Raw genomic sequence first — 21,564 nt, 5'->3', positions numbered from 1 at the left:
AAGAAGGTAAAAGTGATATTCAAGTCCTACAAGATACTCCATCTTCATGTGGCTCAGAATCTGGGGGAGATGTCATCTTTTAAAAGGAACATTGAAAATGTTAGTATGTCCTTCCTTTGTTTAGTAATTTATTTTTTAAGAGAGGGAGAGGAAAGGGTGGGGAGGGGCAGAGGGGGAGAGAGAGAATTCCCAAGCAGACTCCCTGCTGAGTGCAGAGCCCAGCACAGGGCTCGCTCTCATGACCCTGAGATCATGACCTAAGCTGAAATCAGAAATCGGATGCAAAAAAAAAAAAGAAATCGGATGCTGAGAAACCTGGGTGGTGTCCATGTCTCTGCCTCTGCATTTCTCATGAATAAATAAGTAAAATCTTTTTTTTTTTTTTTTAAATAAGTAAAATCTTAAAAAAAAAAAAAAAAAGATAAAAGAAGTTGAGGCTTAACCGACTAAGCCTCCCAGTTGCTCCCAAAACTGATTTCTTTCTCTATTGCAACCCATATGCTTCAGTATTTTATCATTCCTCTTTCTGTATTTGGCTGTTTAAATGATAAATACATTAATCATAGAAAGACTTGCTCATTGATAGTGGACTTCATGCTTGCCCATAAGCCCAGCAGGAGTCACATCAGCCAGAGTACTGTGCACTTTACACTCTCAGCTGACTTTTCATAAATACTAACACAATACTCATTTGTTTTAGAATGTTAGAAATTAGAAAACCTTTTTCTTAAAGTTGGAAAATCCTGAGAAATCTTAAGTTTTAGATCACATTTCTTATAAAGCTTTCATTTATCTGTGAGTGATCATGTTTTTATGTTTTTGTGCTTTAGGATTTTGTTTTTAATCATTATATCTTAAATAGAAATATGAGCTTATTAGAGATAAATTATCTTACTGCCATTTTTTATTCCCTATTTTTTCCCTTTGTTGTTTACTTTGAAGATTCTGAAGTATACTAAGTTGCCTCTAGCATTTTCCAGTACAAATTAACACGATCATGTTGGTTTTTATAGGAAATGGCCTTGTTCAAGGAAGTTAGGTCTCTCCAAATTATTCCATCCTACTTGGTACAGCCATTAAAAGCCAACTGTTCGACTCATCTGGCAATGAGTCAGATGAGTCTCCTGGCCCGGCTTCTGAAAGACCTGGGCACGGGGACCACAGGCTTCACCATTGATAACGTGATGAAGGTAAGTGCACCTCTGGTGCCATGGGCCGCAGTCTCCACACTGGAGATGGGCCTGGAGTGTGGTGAGTGTCTCATCAATGTTTCTTGAATGAATGAATGATTGCAAAAAAAAAAAAAAAAAAATAGTCACTGTTTTATCTAACAAAGGAATGTACGAAAGGCTCCCCACCCCTCGTTCTGTCACAAGACAGTACATTATGTGTGGACGTTGGTCCGTGGTGGTGGACAGATTATAAGGAGCACGTACCTGTATGAGAGAACTGCCTATCATGGAGGACATGAAGCATATGGAAGTGTAGGTATTTGTTGTGCTTTGGACAACCTGATGAAACTGCAGACATTCTGGAAGAGGAACTGTCTGCCAGAGCAAGAATTCCCTCCTCCCTAATTTGAAATGTGTTGGAAGTGAGCTTCGATCATACAGCCACCATCTTGGCCAGAAGTGGAGAGGCAGAGCTTTCACAGTGGCCCAATCTGGTACAGCCTGCACACGCTTCCTATTCCTGTGAGAAGGGCAGGGTCTCCCTTCTCTGTGGATTCCAGTGGTGCATTGAGTCGGAGACCTGGGCCAGGTCTTGATGTCATTAAATGTATGATCAGGAAAGGCAGGATCCTATCAGGCCACTTTCATTCATGTGTTCTATCATGGATATATGATTTAGACACTGAAGTGAATAAGCCTTGGCTTCTGGAGCTCTAAGCCCCGTGTCCCCCCCACTCTTAGCCTCATCATCTGGATCCCTTTCCTGGTTCTTTATCCTCCTGATCCCATTGACTTTGGAGTGTCCAGACCTCCTCTTCTGATTTCTGTGCACACACCTTCCCTCAGTGACCTCGCCCATGCCTCTGCACCCACCCATGGAAGACACAGTCTCTGCACATGCCCTCCCTGGACGCCTGACTCTTCCCACAAGCTGTGGATGCCCCACATCTGAATGGAGCGCCTGCCATCCTCTCTGGCATGCTCCTTCTCAGCCTTCTCTGTTTCTGTTAACAGCAACACTGTTCTGTTTGCTCAGCAAGTGCTGTGAGCTCTTGCTCCAAGTACATCCAGATACTGACCCAGCCCCCAAACTCTCATGCCGCCCGGCCCGGCCATCCCCAACTCCCCAGCAGACTTTCCTTCTGACTCGTCCTACAGTCTGTTGGCCACCAGCCCTTGGAGGGCTCCCATCACACAAGTCCGCTCAGGCCTGCAATGCCTCCCAGCGCTCTTCTCTGCATGCAGACTGCCTGCTCTTTCCAAGGCTCGTCTCTTTTGTAAAAACGCCAGAGGCAGCAAGCCGCAGCCCCTATACGCCGCCCGCTGCTTCCAGCACTGGCAGCCCTGTAACCACGTGAACCACCACCCTTCTTGGCTCCAAGTTCAGTTTCCTTGCTCCCTAGCACAGAACATGGAGCCTGCCCCACACACTTGGATCCCTGCGACATGGCGCCCTGCTTCCAGATGCCAGCGTCAGCATCAGTCCCACTAAGTTCAGCTGTAGCAACAAGCATAAACATTTCAGTGGAGTAACATGGTAAATGTTGATTGCTCCATCCCTCATGGTCCTGTGCGGTTCAAGATGAGTGGAGGCTCTGCCCCATGCTGGCCTTCAGGCCTTCACCGCCTTCCAGGAGGATGCCACCAGCTTTTTCACATGACTTGGGGGTCACGAAACAGGGAAAACGAGTGGAGGGTGCTGAGGGGGTCTTTATGGACAGAGCTGCTCCCACACTCCCTTCCTGGGACCTAAGTGCATGGGGCAGGGAAGTGTGGCACAGCTGTGCACATGGAAGAAGGCAGCTGGCTTGCTGAGTACTTAGCCATATTCGGGTCCACCTGCATGCTGGGAGGATTAATCCAGACAGAGGGAAGAGAAGAAAGACAGGAATAGAAGTTGGAAGGAGGGGTCAACTACAGGAGGAGAAAGTCCCTGAGTGGCCCAAGATTGGGCTCTGGTGCATATTCACAGGGCTGGCTGCACGTGGAGCAGGGAAAATGTATCCTCTTAATGGACGGAGTCCACTCAGAGCCAGACTGGATAATGGAAGTTTTATAGGCCAGAAGGAAGTATGAATTACCCACCTGATATCTCAGACAGTGAGCTGACCAGAAATGCCTCAGGTCAGGACTCTGTGCACTCCCCTGGGCCCCCATGAGACCAGTCAGCATGCTTCTCAAGTCTGCAGGCAGAGTCCACTTGCCCCGTGACTGCACAGGAAGAAGGGGTCCCAAAAATGACTTGGTGATGGACCATACTATCCAGGCTGGACCCTCAGGGCAGGAAAGACTTGAGGGAGGTGACAGACGGGTGAAGACAGTGGTGGGTGCCAGAGTGTACCAAAAGCCCTGATGAGATTGAGGAATTGTCAGGGGAGAGAGTAGGAAAAAGTGAGTGAGAAAAGTAGGAGACGATCATCAGAAGGTGGGACCCCTAAAGCCAGGACTCCTAGAGGTGGTGTCACAATTGGGGGCACCAGGGTCTGGGGTAAAATGAAGAGCCTGTGGCAGGCTGAGGCCTTGCGAAGTGAGGGTCTCCACGCCCATACCCCCCATGAGGAGATGTCGGTTTACTGAGCATGGTCACGTCACTGAGGGTCGGGGTAAATGTATCACGGTGGGTCCTTGTGATGCAACACTGGAGAGCAGCTGAAGTGGATCCTGTGAATAATTGTCCTTGGCAGGAATGTTGAGTAGGAAGAAAGGCAATTTGAGAAAGATAAGCACAGTCTACCATTAAGAATGTCAAAAAAAAAAAAAAAAAACCACGTGTGTACAAGGCGCAGACACACTAGTAAATATGCACGTCTGGGTGGGAGCACGCAGGCTGGCTACAGGAGAGCCATGCCTCCGAGGAGCATGGGAAGAGTTTGGGGCCAGGGAGGCTTCCTCGGGGACTTACACTGTCACTAGTGTCTTATGTCTTAGGAACAAAGATCCGAGACAAACATGGCAAAGTTAAATATCGGTTATTATGGATAGTGGATGCATGAAGTTTATTATATTTCCTCTTCTCTGTGATTGGAATATTTTGTGACATTTAATATGACGTCTATAGAAGGATTTAACCTTAAAAATGCTTGTTGGCACATTAAGTGGAAAAAAGCAAAACACAAAGTTCTTTATCCAACACGAGCTCCACTATGTGTGAGCAGATACAGTAAGGAAAGCTCTGTGTTGTAATAGCCAGAATTCTGTGGGTGGTGGTCTTTTTTTTTTTTTTCTTTTTCAAAATTTTATAATGTGCCTATGTTTCTTTAATGCTGGGAAAAATAAACTGTTATCGTGAGAATCAGTAACCACAAGAACTTTATGTTTAGTTTTCAGTGAGTGCCCTGGAGCACAGAGTGTATGAGGTTCGAGAGACAGCGGTTAGAGTTATTTTGGACATGTATAAACAGCACCGGGCTTTTATTCTAGAGTACCTCCCTCCAGACGACAGCACCACGCGCAAGAATGTTCTCTATAAAACAATTTTTGAGGGATTTGCTAAAATAGATGGCAGACCTACAGATGCTGAAATTAGGGTAAGTTAACTATTATGAAGTTATGATTTAACCTTCTATTGAAGTTATTTGGTCCCTGAATAAACTACAGATTACTTGAAGAGCTTCATGTGCAGGAAACCAGGGAAACGTCCCCCTGAGTTCAGATCCTGGCTCCTCCACCTTCTGCATGAGACTGTCAGTTTCCCCATCTGTAGATAGGAACAGTGATAGCCGAGAGGACTTTGTGGTTATTCTGTCAGTAAACATGGATCAGATTAACCCAGTGAAGGTAGCTTGACTGCAGTTATATTATTAGTCTCAGTGACCATTATAATGTATAAGAAATGTAGTTCATGTGCTGTAATTCATATGTTCTCCCAATTTCTAAGGCTACCCTAAAAAGCTATTCTAATGGAAAAATCATTTCCGTACCAGGCACAGAAGAAAGCAGCTACAGAAGAAGCAGAAAAACGAAAGAAAGACGAAATTAAAGCTTTGCAAGGGCAGTTGGCTGCACTCAAGGACATTCAGGCCGAAGCCCAGGTTGGGAATGCTACGGTTTCCTTCACCCCTGTTCATGGGCATCCTGATTCCTCATTCCCCTAGACAGATGCACAGCATGCTTGCTTTCCTTTCACTACATCATGCAGATGGGTATCTGTAGGCTTTGTTGCTTTCTTAAAACTAGTTTGAGGATACATAAAAGGAATCATCCATTGGCTAGTTTGAATTAGGTGCTGATTCCAGGGAGTGGCATGAGCTGCTGGCCATATTTAAAGAGGTAAGTCCAAGGCTAAAGGGAGGCAGTGGAGGACTATTTCCTCTTCAGAGCTCCTAGGCTCCCTCAGGGCAAAGGAGGAAAATAAACTTGTCTGTGAAGATCTGATTCCCATGCATTAAAGGAGGCAAGTTTCAAGGGAATGTTCTGCCACAGGAAGCTGCTCGGAGACGCAGTCAGCTAGTGCTTGGGTGAGTGTAAACATACTCCTCCTGCTTTGCCCTCCTTCTGGCATTTCACCAGTTTCAGGGCATTGATTTTGTAATGTATTTCCTTAAGTTGAAAGAAAATCTCTTCTAGAGAAAGGGAGAGAGAGATTAGCTCTTCGAGGAGCATCAAGTCTCAGGGCTGCAGGAAGAGAAGGCTCCAGAGTGTGCTGCATGGCACCATCTCTGTTGTTGACAGGACTGCACTGTGCCTGCAGCGGTCTGCTAGGAGGAGGGTAGACCTTGGAGTGAGGGTTCTTTCCACTGCTCAAAAAGAGAAAATGCAACAGAATGTTTGTTGAAGTGCCTGTGGCCCAGAGTCACAGTGATGATTCAGGAGGTGCGGACACCTGGGAATAACAGCACAGGAGAAGAAGGTACATTGAGAAATGCGGATTCCTGGGGACACAGACGCCATGGAGTCAGGGGTGGTTCCCTTTTTTTTTTTTTTTTTAAGATCTTATTTATTTATTTGAGAGTGAGAGACAGCACGAACGAGGAGCAGGGACAGACAGAGAGGGAAAAGCAGACCCCCCCTCCTTGAGCAGGCAGCCCAGCATGGGGCTCTGTCCCAGGACCCCAGGATCATGACCTGAGCTGAAGGCAGACACTCAACCAACTGAGCCACCCAGGTGCCCCTCAAGGGTGGTTCTTTAAAAGACATTCGTGTTTGGGGGATCCCTGAGTGGCTCAGCGGTTTAGCGCCTGCCTTTGGCCCAGGGCGCGATCCTGGAGACCCAGGATCGAATCCCACGTCGGGCTCCCGGTGCATGGAGCCTGCTTCTCCCTCTGCCTGTGTCTCTGCCTCTCTCTCTCTCTCTCTCTCTCTCTCTCTCATGAATAAATAAATAAAGTATAAAAAAAAAAAAAAGACATTCGTGTTTGGTCCAATTCTCACCTGCTAAAGCAGGCCCAGCAGGTGCTCATAATTTTTCCTAATGTTATACAAATGGAAAAACAAAATTTTGTTTATTTATTTGTTTGTTTATGTTTTTAGAGAGGAGGAAAGAGCATGAGCTGGGTGAGGGGCAGGACAGAGAGAGAGAATCCCAAGCAGTCTCCACACCCAGCACAGAGCCCAACAAAGGGCTTGATCTCACCACCCTGACATCATGACCTGAGCCAAAATCAGGAGTCAGACATTTAACCCACTGAGCCACCCAGGCACCCCAAGGAGAAACAAATTTTTAGAACTGAAGTGATTTACTCCAAGCACAGACCTATCAGTGGTGAAGCCAAGACAACCAGGCTGGTGCTGCTAACCCCTTGTCTCCTCCAGAGCTGCCCTGAGCCTTGCCCCAGTGCCCAGCCTCAGAATCTGTGGGCACCACCAAGGCCATGCACCACCCCCCCATAGATATCTGGGAAAATATGCTGGGTACCTCGTCCTTCAGCTTTCCCAGAGCACCTTCACCAGCTCATCTCCATTCATTGCATGTTGCTGAGCACCTGCTCTGTGCCAGGCATGGTGCTGGGCTCTGGAAATAAGCAGGAAACAAAACCAAGTCCTGCCCGTCCAGGCCACTGCTCCAAGAGGAAGAGACAGTGAAAGAAAAAGCAACACAGGGTAGACCTCGAGGCAGGGACTGGACATCAGCCTGCCGTCTTAGAGTGGTTGTTGAGGACAATGGAATCTTTTTCTGTGTCTTTATTGTGGTGAAATACTTACAGCATATTTACCATTTTAACCACAGTTAAGTGTACAGTTCTGTGCCATTATGTACCTTTGTATGGTTAGCAATATCACCATCCATCTCCAAGACTTCGTGAATGACAGGATATTTTTAGATTGCCTGATTGCTTCTGAATTTTAGAAAAAGATTTAAAATTACTGATTGGTTTCCTAAGCTATCCAGAGCATTGATAAGGTAAAACTTGAAGCTAAAATTCAGCTTTCGACATTTACATTGTCTCCCTGCAAAATACACAAACTCGTCTCTCTTAATAAGAAATGTTGATGCCTGGGGCACCTGGGTGGCTCAGTGGTTGAGCATCTGCCTTTGGCTCAGATCGTGATCCCGAGGTTCCAGGATCAAGTCCTGCAAGGAGCTCCCCACAGGGAGCCTGCTTCTCCCTCTACCTGTGTCTCTGCCTCTCTCCACATCTCCCATGAGTAAATACATAAAATCTTAAAAAAAAAAAAAAAAGGAAAGAAAGAAAGAAACATTAAAGCCTAAAATCCAGTCACGAAGTTTGCTTTCTGTGTAGGCATATACATCATGTGATCCGTGTGCCAGCTTCATGTTAGTCTATCCCTTTCCAGCTCTAAGATTGTATTCTTTTGTGTGTGCCTCCTGCTCCGTGGTTGGCTGTGACATAGGTCACATACTATGACATAAAGCTTAATTCTCTACAAATTCAGCAGACAGTACCTTTTTGTAACACGTCATTTAAGTGCTGGGTGTAGGGCCACCTGTTGTCTCTGGTCTCTAACATGCAAAGTCCAAGCGAGGCTCAACCCAAGCGAGGCTGGTTGGTCACCAGAGTGCTGTGAGGCATTCACCACAGGGTCAGGCTTTGTAGGAAGGAAAGCAGTGTTCAGAGAGCTGGGAGGAAATGTGCTAAAGGGGCTCCCAGAGTTTGGGGGGTGGGGGCACTGGGGGCAGCCCAGGAGCTGCAGCAGGAAGGCCTGTGGCCCCACTCAGCTGGCCACCAGCAGTGACACCAGGTGTTCATAAGGAACCCTCTCCCCTCCTTAGCTCCCAGACACAGGAGGGGAGCCTGGCTGGAAAAGCAAGGCCCAGTCCATTAGACTAGGGGGTACCCAGTATCTGCCTCAGCACAAGAATGCTGTCATGCCAGGTTATCTGTTTGAGTCCACAAGCATACTGGGGACAGTGTGTGCCAGGGACAGTGTGTACCGGAGAACAGAACAGACAAAATTCTCCATCCTCGGGGACCCGTGCCTCCCCTAGCAGCATCCGTCAATGATCAAGATATACAAGGGAATGCATGAGAGTGTGGCAGGTGGTGGGCTGAGGAGGGGCTCGAGGGGCACGGCTGCTGGCAGACACCGAGTTCGGTGGGGGCCTCTGGGGCAGCTTGTCTTGGGAAAAGTTGGGTGACAAGAGGGGAGAGTCAAAGCTCAAGCACCAGGGCCCTGGCAGGGTGGCGGGAGCCAGGAGACTGGAGCACAAGGCAATGCAGAGATGAGATAAGCGACAGGAGACTTGGGAAGCCGGCTGAGAGTTTCAAGCAGAAGTAAATGAACCTGCGAGACATTCACGGGTACACCAGCCAGTGCTTAGGAGGGCCCCCAGAAACAGGGCCCTGACCTGGCAAGAGAGGCGCAGAGGGTGCTCCAAGGGCAGCTGAAGACTGGCTGGCGGGCCGATGGAGGCTGAGTGGGCAGAAGGGTAGAAGGCTGCAATCTGTCCCCGTGTGCACCTGTCACTCTGGAGCCTCATCTCAGCAGGGTGGCCTGGGGCAGCAGCTCAGCCTGGTCAGGAGAAGCTGGGTCCTGGGACCCCCAAGGAGAGAAGGTATGCCCAGCATAAGGAGCCAGGAGTGGGGAGGTGGCTGAGGAGGTGGAGCTCAGGAGCACCCTAGGCCTCCGTGGAGAACTGTGCTGGTCATGTGCTGCCCAGACCCTATGGGAGGGAGGTGCACCGTTGGGTGTTAACGGCTCACGAGTAACGGTGCTACGTTACTTTGATAGTCTGAATACAGAAAAGCTTACTTTCAGTGTCAAAATATATCCTGGACAGGCTCTCACCATGCAGCCACCTGTTCCTGATCTTTCTGTTTTTGTGTCTTAGGGAAAAGAAGGCCCCTCAATGGAGGTGGAGAGTCAAGGTAGGTGCTGGGTGTGGGGCTCCCTGCAGGGGCCACCTCATTGGCTGAACAAATACCCGGGGAATGTAAAACTAATACAACCCTTGTCGACTACTATGCTTTTTAATGATTGATTAATTTGAGGGAGAGGGAGGGAGGGAGGGAGCAGGAGTGTGAGCAGAGGGAGGGGGTGCAGAGGGAGAAGCAGACCCCCTTGAGCAGAGAGCCTGACATGGGGCTTGATCCCACGACCTCGAGATCATGACCTGAGCTGAGATCAGAGTTGGAGGCTCAAGCGACTGAGCCCTCCAGGCACCCCTCAGTTTGTGTGCGTTTCAATATATTTCATAGCAAACTGGTTACTAAAAATTTGAAAATAATTTCTACGAAAAGCTATTTTTAAATGCTTTCTCTTCATTTCAGACACACAAGGAGGGAAAGCAGCCCCACCTCCGGCTCCAGAAATCCCAGATAATCACTATTTAGATAAGTAAGTAGAGGTGTCTTTACCCTGGTCTGTGAGGGTTGGAGGGACTAGCTGCATGAACATGCCATGAAGCAAGTATTTTCTGGAGCGCGGTGGGCTTCTGTAAACTGATAGCTCTCAATCATTTGTAAACATTAGGACATGCCCCGCCCCCCCACACACACACTGGACTGATAGGTGCTCACTCTGGTGGAGTCAGGAGGCCTCCCCACTTGACCCTGAGAGAAGGCAACAGCCCATTTGTCAGAAGTGCTGCTAAAGGCACAAAATACTATGACAACACAATACTTTTTCCCATTCAGTCACGGCAGCAAACCTACAGGAATTTCAGTAAAATGTCTTTGTTCTCCTGACTTAACTCGAGTCTGCGCTAGATTATGCTGACTGCTTAGAATCTGAATGACCTGGAGATAATTTGTCACAAACACCTGCTCTTCCTACTGAGCTACTAGTGGGCTGTGCCCCCAGGACCGGAATTCCAGTGAGGCCCGCCTGAGGACAGGGAAGGCGGGCATGTCTCCAGGTGACACCCAGGCCTTCCTCTCACTTCTGTTTTGTTTCAGTTTGTGTATTTTCTGTGGGGAAAGGAGTGAGTCATTCACGGAGGAGGGCCTGGACCTGCATTACTGGAAGCATTGTCTTATGCTGACGAGGTGCACCCACTGCAAGCAGGTCAGTCCCCGGGGGTCTGAGTCACAGAGGTGGCTCCAGCTATAGAGTTTGGAAAGGAAAAGCTGTGGGAAAAATAGCTGCCTGCATAGCTACCCGTTTTGTTTGGGGTTGATTTGTTTTCTTTGACGTATGTAGCAGACACAGCTCGGAGACACTGTGGGCTCTGCTCCAGCCCCCACAGGAAAACCTGCAATAAAGTGAGTCAAATGATTTTTAGGGCTTCCGGGGACAGACACAAGTTATGTTTACACCATACTATGGTCTGTTAAGTGAGTGATAGCATTGTCTCTGAAAAACAATGTACATACTTTACAATACTTTATTGCTAAAAAATGCTAGCCATCGTCTGAGCTTTCAGCAAGCCATATTCACTGATAATAGATAGGTCACCATAACTGATGTGATAATAATGCAAAAGTTTTAAATACTGTGTGAATTACTGAAATGTGACACAGAGACACAAAGTGAGCAAATGCTGTTGGAAAAAATGGTGCCAACAGACTCACTCGATGCAGAGTTGCCACAAACCCTCAATTTATAAACAACGCAGCATCTATGAAGCTTGACAAAATGAGGTGCCCATTTTTAAGTCATGTGTGTTAGCACCCACTGAAGAAGCACCACAGATGGCATGCCTGTGTTACCACTCCCAGGCCCTCTCCCCCCAGGGTCACTACTGCCCTGACCTTTGTGTCCTGTTAGTTTTTCTACTCCATAGCACTCATGGTTTGAATAGTCCACAGTTCATCCCTCCATCCTGCTGTTTTTGGAAATTGTGTGGTGTCCAGTTCAAGGCTACCATGAATACTGTTACTACAGACATTCTGGTATCTGTGTCCTGGCACACCTGTGGATGCACCCACCCCAAGGGGTGGAGTGACCGGGCGTGCGGCATTGGGCTGCAGGGCTGACACAGGCGGTACTCCAGAGGGGCCACATGTCCACACTGCAGCCCTGGCATGGGGGACTGCTCCACATCCTCACCAGCTCCCTGCTTCTGCCGATGGCGAGGTGCAGCACCTGTCTGGTGTCCATCGGCCCTTCAAGTGCCCTCTTTTCTAAGATACCTCTAGTCTCTTGTTCATGATTACACTGAACTGCCAGTTGCTCTGCTAATCTGTGCCCATCCTTAATGCATCTGGACCAGAACCCTTAGCCAGCTCTGGGTGCCACAGCTACCCTCTCCCACTCGGGGTCCTGCATGTGCATCATCCTGATGCGTCTTTTAAGTTTACTGTTGTCCACCTTGTCTGTCCGTCTCTTGGTTGACACTTTGTGTATCTTGGTGAAGAAATCTCCTACCCCCCCAAGTTTGAATCTCTTCTGAGGTGCAGTAGGCCTTCCTCTTGATAAGGAGAGGGACTTCCTGCCTCTACCTTGGGGCTCTTGCAAGTGCTCAAGTGGGCAGACCCCCCCCCCACCCTCCGCCTGGCAGTGTGGACTCTGGACCCTAGTGGAGATGGTTGGCTTCTCCACAGGATACATGAGTCCATGGCTTGACGATTTATCGGGCATTAAGTCACTCCTGCCCAACATACCAGGGAGGCAAGAGACTCTCCTGACACTCTTTGTGATCCTGTTTCTGTGCACACTCTTAAAAGTGTCGGGGAGCTGGGATTCGAACCCAGAGGCCACACGGCTAAGCTGTTCTGCAGCTCACTACCAGTGTTGCCCTGGAATTAACCATCGCTCCTCCAACCTCACCCTTAGTAATGGCCTTGATGTGCCACCACAGTCACATGAGGAGGCCACAGGGTCTTTAGCAAAATACTGTGAATGACTGCAGGAGCCATGTGGGCTAGCAGGGTAAGGACTGAGCTAAGGACCCAGCCCCAGCCCCGAAGCATGCTCGGGTCATGCAGGCCGGCGGGGGCAGCACACTCCCCAGTGTTCTTGGCAACGTGCCGTGTTCTGCATTTTGGCATGCAGGTGGTGGAGATCTCCAGCCTGACGGAGCACCTGCTGACAGAATGCGACAAGAAAGATGGGTTTGGGAAGTGCTACCGCTGCAGTGAGGCCATTCTGAAGGAAGAGCTGCCCAGACACATAAAAACAAAGGAGTGTAATCGTGAGTGCTTGCTCAGGCCCCTGCCTGGACCCCTCCGTGCCCTCTGTGTCTGTAGTGTCCTCCCAGCGGGGAGGGACACGCTGTGGAGGGGGTGTCCAGGTCTCATAGGAAGAACTAAATCTTGTTTTATTGACACCATTTCAGCTGCCAAACCAGAGAAGCTGGCAAACCGATGCCCTCTGTGCCATGAGAACTTCTCACCTGGAGAAGAGGTAAGGGTCTACCTCAGGCAGTGACCCCACACGGGGTTAGCCACCCCTGGCAAGTGATGATGACCGGGCTGTCAGGGCTGGACCACGGGCAGGGGGCAGTGAGTGTTCTGGGAGCAGCCTGATCCGTTTCAGCTCTGCCCAAATACTTACTCTGTTTACCTACCTGCTCATGTGATCTTTTCCTTCTGTAGCACTGTGGATCCTCTGGGAGGGCTCAGCTCTGAGGGGTGAGCTCTGGCCTCTGTCCAGTCACTGGGCTCCCCTGTGTCCTGGGGCCCCAAATGGCGTCTAGTTCAGACTGCAGCATGCCCATCCTTCTCATTACTGAAACCGAGCTCAGTGCAGTTTGGAAATTCCACCTCATGGGTGATGCAGGTTCTCCCCTCTGCTACCCCGCCCACCCACTGTGCCTCCGGCTTAGGCCTTCCATTCCCCAACCTCCGTCCTGTACCCCGCTTCTCTGACCAAAGGGAGTCTGAGGCTCGTGAGGGTTGTTCAGCTCACATGACCATGGCGATGCCCTCTGTGTGCCAGGCAGTACAGCTTTGGAGACCTGCCTCTGGCTTAGTCACTTTTGTTCCAGCCTCCTTACCCACTGCTACCTGCCGTCCTCCACTGCATCCCAACCCCGTGGGATGTGGTACCCGCATGACGGCTCAGATCCAGCTGCACCCTGGAGCTCTTGGCCACAGAAAACTCACACCAGACAGCCCTGCTCGGCCACTCTCAGAAAATGTCAAATATATAACAAAGTACGCAGCAGAGCAAAGGAACCTGCAGGCAGCCTTCACGTCCCGTCACCCGCAGAAATGACTGTGGGCTGGTGTTCCCTCTGTACCCAACCTGTGTGCCCCCTTCTCGTGCTCCCCAGAGGCCCAGCCGGACAGCGCATCCCTTGCCCTGTGAGTGCTCCGCCACATTGCTCCACAAACCACGACCGTTGGCTGCTCCCCTTGGGCTCGTGCTGCTGGTCGCAGCACAGTGGCAGAAGCACTAGTGTACAGGCTCCAGGTGGGGCTGCACACGAGACCACTCGATATGTTTTTAAGTAGCTTCTTTCTCAAGCTCTTTCCTTACAGTTTGATGAGAAGCCTTTTGCCTAGTAGGGTTTCCTGTGGGCTGGATCTACTCCCGCCTCCCCTCAGCTGGCATGAGTTCTCCTGCCCTGTTCCCGGGGAGTGGAGGCAAGGCCAGGTCAGATCCATCTTTGATTTTTAAAACTATGTGTTTCCTGTGGTTACTTCTTAGATAGTGGTGCGTTCTTCCAGGACGAATAGGGAATTTTTACAATGAAGTCCTATGATGACATAAAATACTTGGCTGGTCCCAAAGTCTATGGAATGGGACGTATTCAGGAAAGACCAGAGAGAGAATGGCTGCTGTCCCTGCCCCTGCTTACCACCCCTCTGTCCTCACAGGGCTCGTTTCCTCTTCAACAGCTTATCCGTTTTAAGAGATACGTAGTTCTCACACTGTTCTCTCTCCCCGTTTATCTTTAGAAAATAGGAGCCTCTGTGTCCCTATTGCTACCATGACACTCATGCTGTCCTGTGATACCCAGTCCCCTCCTCTGGCTGCTGTGTGTCACTGCCTGCTCTGAGCCAAGCAACCCTCGGCCCCTCTTCCTGCATGCCCTCATGCTCCCAGCTGGGGAGCCGCAGCCCAGCTCACAGCTCACGGCTACAAGGCAGTCTGCAGGCCTCTCGTCCTCATCTGTTTTCTCAGAGTACAGTCATCTGTGCCGTGTCGCAAATCACCACACGCTTGGCAGCTTAAACACCCTTTTATTATCTCGCAGTTTCTGTGGGTCAGGAGTTGTGGGCACAGGTGAAGGCCCCTCTGCACAGGGTATCCCCAGGCCACCTTCCCATTTGTGGGCTATGCGGGGGAGGGATCTTTCAAGCTCACCCAGCTGCTGGCAGAATTTTTTTCTTTGTCACTATAGGACTGACCCCTGCTTTCTTACTGGCCGTCCACCCAGAGCCACTGTCTACTCCTGGGGGTCAAACACACTTACATAACAAGGCCCAGGAGCCATGGCTGCCCCTGGTTTCAGCTCCAGTGTGAGCTCTGTCGGTTGCCTGGTTGCCATACTGTGTGCCTCCTCCTCTGTTTCAGGCGTGGAAAGTTCATCTTATGGGCCCAGCTGGCTGCACGATGAACCTGCGTAAGACCCACGTGCTGCACAAGGTGCCTGCTCCACTGCCAGGTAAGGCCGTGCCTTCCTGCACATCTGTGCCATCGCAGAGGGGTCCCCGCCCCTCTGCGGTGGCTTGGAGACATGTCCCTCCAGTCTGTGTCCTGTCTCTGGGTCTTAACGAGCAGGCTAATTGCGTGACCAGAACTCTTTTTGTCAGCACCACACTCTTGCCAGAGGTTCTTTCATTATGGTCCTGCCCTTTCCCGAGGCTCCACAAGGCGTCATCGAGACAGCAAACCCAGCTCCCTGGGTGTTCTTAGGGTGCAACCCTGGTCCTCGGTGTCTTTCTGTGTCACCAACACAGAGCACTTAGAAACACAAAGTTAAATAGGAGACTCACAGGTAATGCTGCTGCCTGTTTGTTTGTTTTTATTATAAAGATACTTCTTTATTTCTTTTTAAGCTTTTTTTTTAATTTTTATTTATTTATGATAGTCACAGAGAGAGAAAGAGAGAGAGAGAGAGAGGCAGAGACACAGGCAGAGGGAGAAGCAGGCTCCATGCACCGGGAGCCCGATGTGGGATTCAATCCCGGGTCTCCAGGATCGCGCCCTGGGCCAAAGGCAGGCGCCAAACCACTGCGCCACCCAGGGATCCCTGCCTGTTTCATAAATTATAATTTTAGTTATTTTATGTTAGATTTAGAATATCTTACAAGAATGTTTATTTTTCATTAGAAAATCATTCCTGACCAAAAACCTGTTGAGTGCACAGCTTGACTTTAGGGACGTATAATAAGTAGGAAAATAACCAAGATGAGTGCCGGGATGTGGGTTCTGGGCGCCCCCCTCACAGCAGCCTCCTCCACAGACGAGCAATCATGGGCACTCGGAGGCCCTGAGGTGAATCAGCCAGGATGTGAAGCTCTGGTCCCACGGCTGCTCCTTCACTTCATTTCTGGAACTGAATTTCTGATGCCAGCAATTGGCAAGCAGCTCCATTCTTTCCCCTCCACCCCTGATGTTGGGTCCCTCCCCTGAGCTCTTCTCCCTCCTGTCCTGTCAGCTCACATGGCACCTCCTGTGTAGCCAGCACTGCCTGTCCTCACTGCCCACTCAGCCTAGCCACCTGAGGACTGAGCGGCCACTGCGCCATCACTGTGGCCTTATGCTCTGTCCGTAACTGACTCTCCCTCCTAACTCAGTGCCTATGTTTTGTGTGTTTAGCAGGTAGAGGCACAGCCGTGACCAAAACAGGGACCTCAGGATCAAAGATCGGAAGCAAGATCCCGACCCCAAAGGGACTGAACAAAAGCTCTGGCAGGACGTACACAAAGCGGTGACATGACACACGTTCTGTCTCCCTTAATCCCACAAGGGACTGAGCACGTTTCCTGACTGTGAATCATTTCTCCTAAAATCCGTCCTTGGACAAGGTGACCCTGTCTACCGCCCCCCACTGTCCCTTGGCCCCCTTCGTCCTTACCTGCCACGCCCTGGAAGCTGACCAAAGAGCCTGCGTCCTGGGGTTAGGACCAGACCCACCACAGTTACACGCAGCCAGGCCTCTGCCCTCCTAGCCAGTGTGAACAGAAGAGCCAGCAGTCGCTGTGTTTGAAGGGGACTGACACTGTCGCCCGGGCAGGTCAGCAGGCTGAGGGCGTAGTGCGAGCACAGTGCCCTCTTCTCAAGCACTTGCAGTGATCCCCACGAAGGTTTGCTGTGACCTTTGCATGTCCGGCTCCCACGTGTTGCAGAGTCCCTGCCGGGCCTCAGCTCCCCGGGCAGCGGTGACCAGCAGAAGAGAGACTGCACACACGAGCCTCACCGGGGGCCTTCTCTGCCCAGCACATCTCCTCGCCCGTCTCTGCGGAGCCCGTGCCCCCCCACCGTCACAGGCCGCTGAGCATGGGTCCCGCTGCGGCACTTTCCCAGCTGGAGGCCCATGAGGAGTGCTGGGCCCAGCAGCCCCCTCTTGCAGCAGCCCCCCAGTGGAGCGGAGGTCGACGCTGCTGTCAGTCAAGTCAGAGCTGTCCTCAGGGTGCTCACGTCCCTCCCATGTGTGCCATCCCCAACAGAATTATGAAGTGACTGTCAGTCACCTGATTGTCCTGGGCTCGGGTCGGTCGGAACAACCCTTTCTTAAACCCTTGAGGCAAACATGGCATTATACTTGACTCTGGCGTGGGGTAGCTTCTACATTCTGTAACATCCCCAAGTGAGCATCCAGCACAGACCAGCAGGCTCCAAGCAGCTGCCCTGGGCCTACCGTGCTCCCCCCCACATGTCCACACCTGGATTGCGACTGTATGTTCACTCTCAGACACGTCCTGTGACACTTAAAACACTTAAAACAGCCAACATCGCTCAAAATGAAGAAGCCAGACCTGGAAATCCAGCCCCCTGACCAGCTCCTGACCAGCCATCGTGTCTGGGAAGTGGTTCCACATGCTTCATATGCAGGTGGTTGTGGGGAAGAGCCAGTGTGTGTGTGAGCTCTGCTAGGAAGGCCCCAGCGTCTCCTCTGGGACCCGCTGCAGCAGCCAGCCCTTCCTGTCCCCCCACACGGCCCAGGCATGCTTCTCCTGTCCTGAGTACCAGGCAGGCTTTCCGAACACCAGTGAGAAGTGGTAGAGTGGGTCAGATGTGTACTACATCGTGTGTAAGTATTTTTCATTCCCAACCATGTGAAATAACAAAATGGATATTAGAAAACTAACAGCTAAGTTTGAGCAGCGTGCTCCCCGGGTAGAATGTGCACCACTCACTCCATCCTGAATAAACTAATACTTCCTCCTAATGCAGCAAGAATAGGACTAAGAGAATCACCTTTAGATAAAATGACTCAAAAAAATAATAAAATAATAAAATAACTCAATTAAAAAAGTATATCAGGAGAATAAACTTTGAGCGGACAGAGCCGAGTGCAGATGCCACTGGGATTACAGCACGAGCCTTCCTGGCTCCGTCCTCACCGCACAGACCAGCCACTTCTGTAACTAGAGTAACAGTGACACGAGTTAGGGAAGGAATCCTCCCTTCCCCTCCAATCAAAACCTTTAAATATATATTTTCTATATATTATAAATTTAAAAAAGATATTTGTAAAAATATTTAATTTTAGAGATGACAGAATCGGGGTGTTTAAAACCAGTTAGCATTGCTGGTTACAGAAGAATTGTGCATTTATGTTGAGATGATCTCTGGCGGTGATTAGTGGCTACTTAAAGCTTTACAGCAGAGTTATATACTATTAAGGAACCACAAATAAAAGATAAAAAATTTGGAAGGAACTGTAAGACCCCTTGGCCATTTATAAATAAATATGTAAATTTGGAACAGGAATTAATAATTGACTTTTCATTCATGAATATGTTGTGGATATTTAACTATTTATTTCTATTATTTTCATATTTCAGAATTTTTTATCAAGCTAATTTAAAAGAAATATGTCTATAAATTTGGCATCAGAATACACATGTAAATACTTTTAATGAAAATTTGCAACTTTTTAATATTTTAACATAGTTTTATATTTGTCTTTATTTCAGGTACCAGAATGATAATATCTAACTAATATATTTTTGTTGTTATTTCAGGGCCTAGGGGTCAGTTCACCCTGAGCATATTGACACAATAAAAAGATCACTAAATGTTTTGTCACTTTTATTTCAAGATTACAATTAAAAGGCAAATTGCATATGGCTGGGGGTGGGGGTGTGTGGAGAGGGCAGCTGGCGATCTGCTGCGAGGATGAGGACAGACTGACAGAGCCTGGCCTTCCTCCTGAGCGAGCCGAAGGACTGTAAGCTGCGTTAACTGGAGGAAATCATCACCAGCTCTACCCTGGGAACAGAGTCAGACTGTCCTCACCTGGTGTCACGGGCCCACTGGACTTGGCAGTGTCCTCCGTGGTCCCCTTGGCCGCAGAACCTTTTACCCTCCAACAAGGCCATTTGGCTTTCAAATAAGTAAAAAGGCAGTATTTTCTCTGTTGATTTATGGGGTGATTTTAAGCTTTGATTAGTCTGGGGAATTGCAAACTCACTTCCATGTTGAAGTTACAATGCACAGGTTTTTTCCCCCCCCTTCCACAAATATATATTAACCTTAATGGCTTTACAGTTTCAACAGGAAAATGACTTCTATTGTTTTTGTTTGGTGAACAGGGTGTGTGCGCGCACCGCAGAGCATGGGACCAAAGGGTGCATGTTCCAAGGGCATGCGCTCCACTCACCCCTGCAGAGGTGCAAGAGGAGGAGAGAGCCCTTCTGTGTGCGGCTGGAATGAGATGTTCCTCTGTGCCATTGCCTGTTTGCTCTTAGAAACCGGGTCCATTCTGCAGAGAAGCTGAGCGCTGTTGTGGTGTGTGCCCAGAGCCTTCCTGGCTCTCACCACCCCTGGCCAGCCTCTGCCTACCCTCCCCATCAAGGAAGTCCTGGGCTGCCAGCTGAACACCCTGGCTCTGGAACACAGGCTGCAGGAGAGACTAATCTGTGATTAGGGTGGTGACCCTCTGAGCTGCTCCTTGTGGGACAGAGGCGGGGAAATCCCCTGGGGATCTTCTGGACTCCTCACAGAATCCTCACAAGGACCACGGGATGGGGATGGGGCAGAGGGGCAGTTGAAGTCCTCCTCAATGGCAGACAGGGATGCTGGCTCCCTAGAAGGCAGTGGGCCCAGGTGAGAACACTGGATCCTCACAGACCTGCCTTGGTTTCCCCTCTATGGAGTGAAGCCAAGGAGAAGGTGCTGATGAGGCCCAGCCTGGCCTGTGGGTCTGCAATTTGGGGGAGGGAGCCCGCCCCTAAGCTGAGGGCCACCCCCAGCCCTTCATCCCTCACTAAGTTGTGCCTGCAAGGGGTAGGGGAGCAAGGAGACAGGCATGAACCAGAAGGCCTCAAGACTCCACCAAGCTTCTCAGGCCCCAGGCCCCCTAACCAGAACCCACTAGTGCGGGTATCACGGGAGGGGCGGGGAGAGTCAGGGGGGTTAAGTCAGATGCTCCATTGGGTAGATTCCCCTGTGCACAAGAGGTCATCAAGCAAAACGCTCTTTTGTGGCCCTGGGCCTGCAGCTTGAGGACTCCCTGGGAGAGGCATCTCTGGCACCTCTGTGTCCTGGGACTGTCCAGGAGAGGGAGGGTGCAGTGTCCTGCCTAAAGGGGTGGGGGTGTTGCAGGGATCCCCATGGGGTATGGAATAACTTGGGAGTGCTGTCTCCCAGATGCCAGGATCCCAGCCTGGGGTGGGAGAGGCAGGAGGCCAAGCCTGCAGGTGTCCAGGCTCTAAGCTTCACCTGGTGGCCAGGCCAGGAGCAGGGCCGGGAACAGAAAGCAATCACTACTTAGGTTCTTCCAATTCAAAGGTTTAACCTACCCAGACCTATTTTGTATTTTCTGCTTCTGAATGAGATGGAGATTTATGAAATGAGACACAAACACAACAGCTAAACAATCGATCATCTGACTCTCTAACAACCTGAGTCTGTGTCAAAAGGCGTGTCAGGACACCTCACAGAAACAGAAAACCAGAAGGACACATTTACAACAGGCCACCCACAGAGAGTCGGCACCGGAAGACCCAGAGAGTTCCTGTACATCGCCAGAAAAGCACTGCGCTGGCCTCCAGCCTCGCTTTGAGTGTCAGGGACCTGCTGTTGCTGGGACAGGTTGTGCACCCTCCCTCATGATCCTGCAGATCACACATCTCCCGTGGTCCCTCGGGTCTACGATCGGGGCTCAGCTGGATGTGTCCCTCCATGGGGGCTCCAGGGAGGATCCACTCCTCACCACCCCGCTTCCAGAGGCACCTGCTTACTCCAGCACAGGGCCCCTCTTCTGCACCGGGGCTGCTCAGCCACCAGCCCCCTGGCTCCCCATCTCGGCCTTGCTCTTCTACTTGTACCCTGTGGCCACCTTGGGCCCCCTCCCCATCTTCAGGTCACCCATCATCACCCATCTTTCCCCTAGGCCATAAAACTTAACACTTGCACAGGTTCTGGGGATTAGAGCCTGGACTTCTCTGGGGGTCATAATTGTGCCCACTGTTTGGATAAGGACACCATACGCCTAATGTCTGCATCACTTTTCACCTGAAGGGTATGTGGAAAACATTTAACAAAGATTAGGAATGGCAATATCAGGAAAAAAAAAAAAAAAAAAAGAGCAATACTGGGACACCTAGGTGGCTTAGTCGGTAAAGTGTCTGTCTTCGGCTCAGGTCATGACCTCAGGGTCCTGGGAGAGAGTCCAAAATGGGTGAGGGAGGTTTCTTGCTCAGTGGGGAGCCTACTTCTCCCTTTACCTCTGCTGCTCCCCAGACTCGTGCTCTCTCTCTCTCTCTCTCACTGACAGATAAATAAACCTTTTAAAAAACAAAGCAATACTGGCATTTCAATATTTATTTCACATTAAAAACAGTAGTTTCACTAAAAATAGTTTACAATTCATATGATAAAAATACCAAAACAATATCCAATGCATTTAAAATAACATGTAAACAAATTATAAAACATTAAATGAACTGTAAACTCCTAAAAGATTGAGTATAATTTATCATTGAATAAA

The 21,564-nt window shown here is 49.8% G+C and overlaps 1 protein-coding gene across 6 annotated transcripts in view; it reads left to right on the top strand.

Annotated features, from left to right (window-relative positions):
* CEP104 (centrosomal protein 104) overlaps window positions 1-21,160 on the top strand; it is a 38,156-nt gene extending 16,996 nt beyond the window's left edge. For 2 of the 6 annotated variants that reach the window (XM_038537751.1, XM_038537749.1), the window contains 10 exons: window positions 1,014-1,190; window positions 4,493-4,699; window positions 5,096-5,203; window positions 9,403-9,439; window positions 9,842-9,908; window positions 10,469-10,577; window positions 12,507-12,645; window positions 12,790-12,857; window positions 14,976-15,066; window positions 16,224-18,589. In XM_038537751.1, coding sequence (XP_038393679.1) covers window positions 1,014-1,190; window positions 4,493-4,699; window positions 5,096-5,203; window positions 9,403-9,439; window positions 9,842-9,908; window positions 10,469-10,577; window positions 12,507-12,645; window positions 12,790-12,857; window positions 14,976-15,066; window positions 16,224-16,339 — 1,119 coding nt within the window. In that variant the 3' untranslated portion in view covers window positions 16,340-18,589. The other 4 variants (XR_005359810.1, XR_005359809.1, XR_005359811.1 and 1 more) reach the window with 4 other exon arrangements.
* The last annotated feature ends 404 nt before the right edge of the window (window positions 21,161-21,564 follow it).

Source organism: Canis lupus, chromosome 5 (genome assembly GCF_011100685.1).
Source record: "Canis lupus familiaris isolate Mischka breed German Shepherd chromosome 5, alternate assembly UU_Cfam_GSD_1.0, whole genome shotgun sequence".
Classification (NCBI taxonomy): domain Eukaryota; kingdom Metazoa; phylum Chordata; class Mammalia; order Carnivora; family Canidae; genus Canis; species Canis lupus.
Note: the sequence above shows the minus strand (reverse complement) of the source record. Positions and strands in the feature narration are given on the sequence as shown.